General features: G+C 30.7%; 1 protein-coding gene across 1 annotated transcript in view; it reads right to left on the bottom strand.

Moving 5' to 3' along the window:
- Positions 1 to 42: 42 nt before the first annotated feature.
- LOC103583210 (thyroid receptor-interacting protein 11-like) overlaps positions 43 to 1,171 on the bottom strand; it is a gene marked incomplete at both ends in the record, with an annotated part of 9,360 nt that continues 8,231 nt past the window's right edge. The window contains 2 exon segments of the mRNA XM_008564593.1: positions 43 to 231; positions 334 to 467. Coding sequence (XP_008562815.1) covers positions 43 to 231; positions 334 to 467 — 323 coding nt within the window.

The following is a 1,171-nucleotide window of genomic DNA, read 5'->3' as shown; positions in this document are numbered from 1 at the left end:
TTTTATTTCTTTCACTAATCTTTCAGTTTCAGCTTGAGATACATCATGCTTTTCACTTCCATTTTCTATATTAAGGCTCTGAACTCTTGTTTCTTGTAAAGTACCAGGATTCTCCGTTTGAATGTCCTGTCTTTCTTCATGCAATTGGGTTTTGATTTGTTCAACTGCTTTTTGCAAATTCTTAATTTCCTCATCTTTCTCTAAAANCAGAGAAAGACTAAGAAAAGTCACCTAGGAAATAAATTCATTTTAATTGAAAACTTTCCAGTTTTCTTACTTAATAGTTATTAAACTTAATATTTGATTCCCTGTTTTTTTAAAGTGAAAGTATACCTCATTCTGTAGGGTATTGTTTTCCATTTGTTTCTCATTCAGGGACAATGTGACTTGGTCTCTCTCCTGTTGAAGTGTGACTGTCTTCTCCTGCATTGACTTAACTGCATTTAAAAGCTGATTTAACTTTTGCCCTTTAGAAAGTCTTGCCCTTTAGAAAGAAATAACTTTAGTTTTAAAGAAAAATACACTTTAAAAAAGACATTTTCTTCATTAAATAATTAATTTTGAAATGTAGTTAACTATGGCAAGGTCATCAAAAATAAGGAAAGTCTGAGTAACTGTCACAGTCTATAGAAGCCTAAGGACACATGACCTCTAAAGATAATGTGGTATCCTGGATGGCATCCTGGAACAGGAAAAGGACAATTGGTAAAAATTAAGGAATTTGAATGAAGTCTAAATGTTAGTAGTAACGCCTCAATATCGGTTCATTAGCTGTGACAAATGGATTATAGTAAAGTAAGATGTCAACAATAAATAAAACCGGGTGTGAGGTATAGAACTCTCTCCACTATCTTTGCAACTTTTCTATAAATCTATTATAAANTCATTTTTTTCATATTTTATGGGTAAAAAGTTTTTCTTATATTCAAGATATGCCATGGTTTACATTTTTGAAACCTAAAATATAAAGCACCCTGGGAGATAAAAGTCCTACTATAGCATATTAGAGAAAGACTAAGAAAAATCACATAAGAAATAAATTCATTTTAATTGAAAACTTTCCCGTTTTCTTACTTGTTATTAAACTTAATATTTGATTCACTGTTTCTCTAAAGTGAAAGTATACCTCATTCTGTAGGGTATTGTTTTCCATTTGTTTCTCATTCAGAGA

This window comes from Galeopterus variegatus, unplaced genomic scaffold (genome assembly GCF_000696425.1).
Source record: "Galeopterus variegatus unplaced genomic scaffold, G_variegatus-3.0.2 Scaffold20634, whole genome shotgun sequence".
NCBI classification, from domain to species: domain Eukaryota; kingdom Metazoa; phylum Chordata; class Mammalia; order Dermoptera; family Cynocephalidae; genus Galeopterus; species Galeopterus variegatus.
Note: the sequence above shows the minus strand (reverse complement) of the source record. Positions and strands in the feature narration are given on the sequence as shown.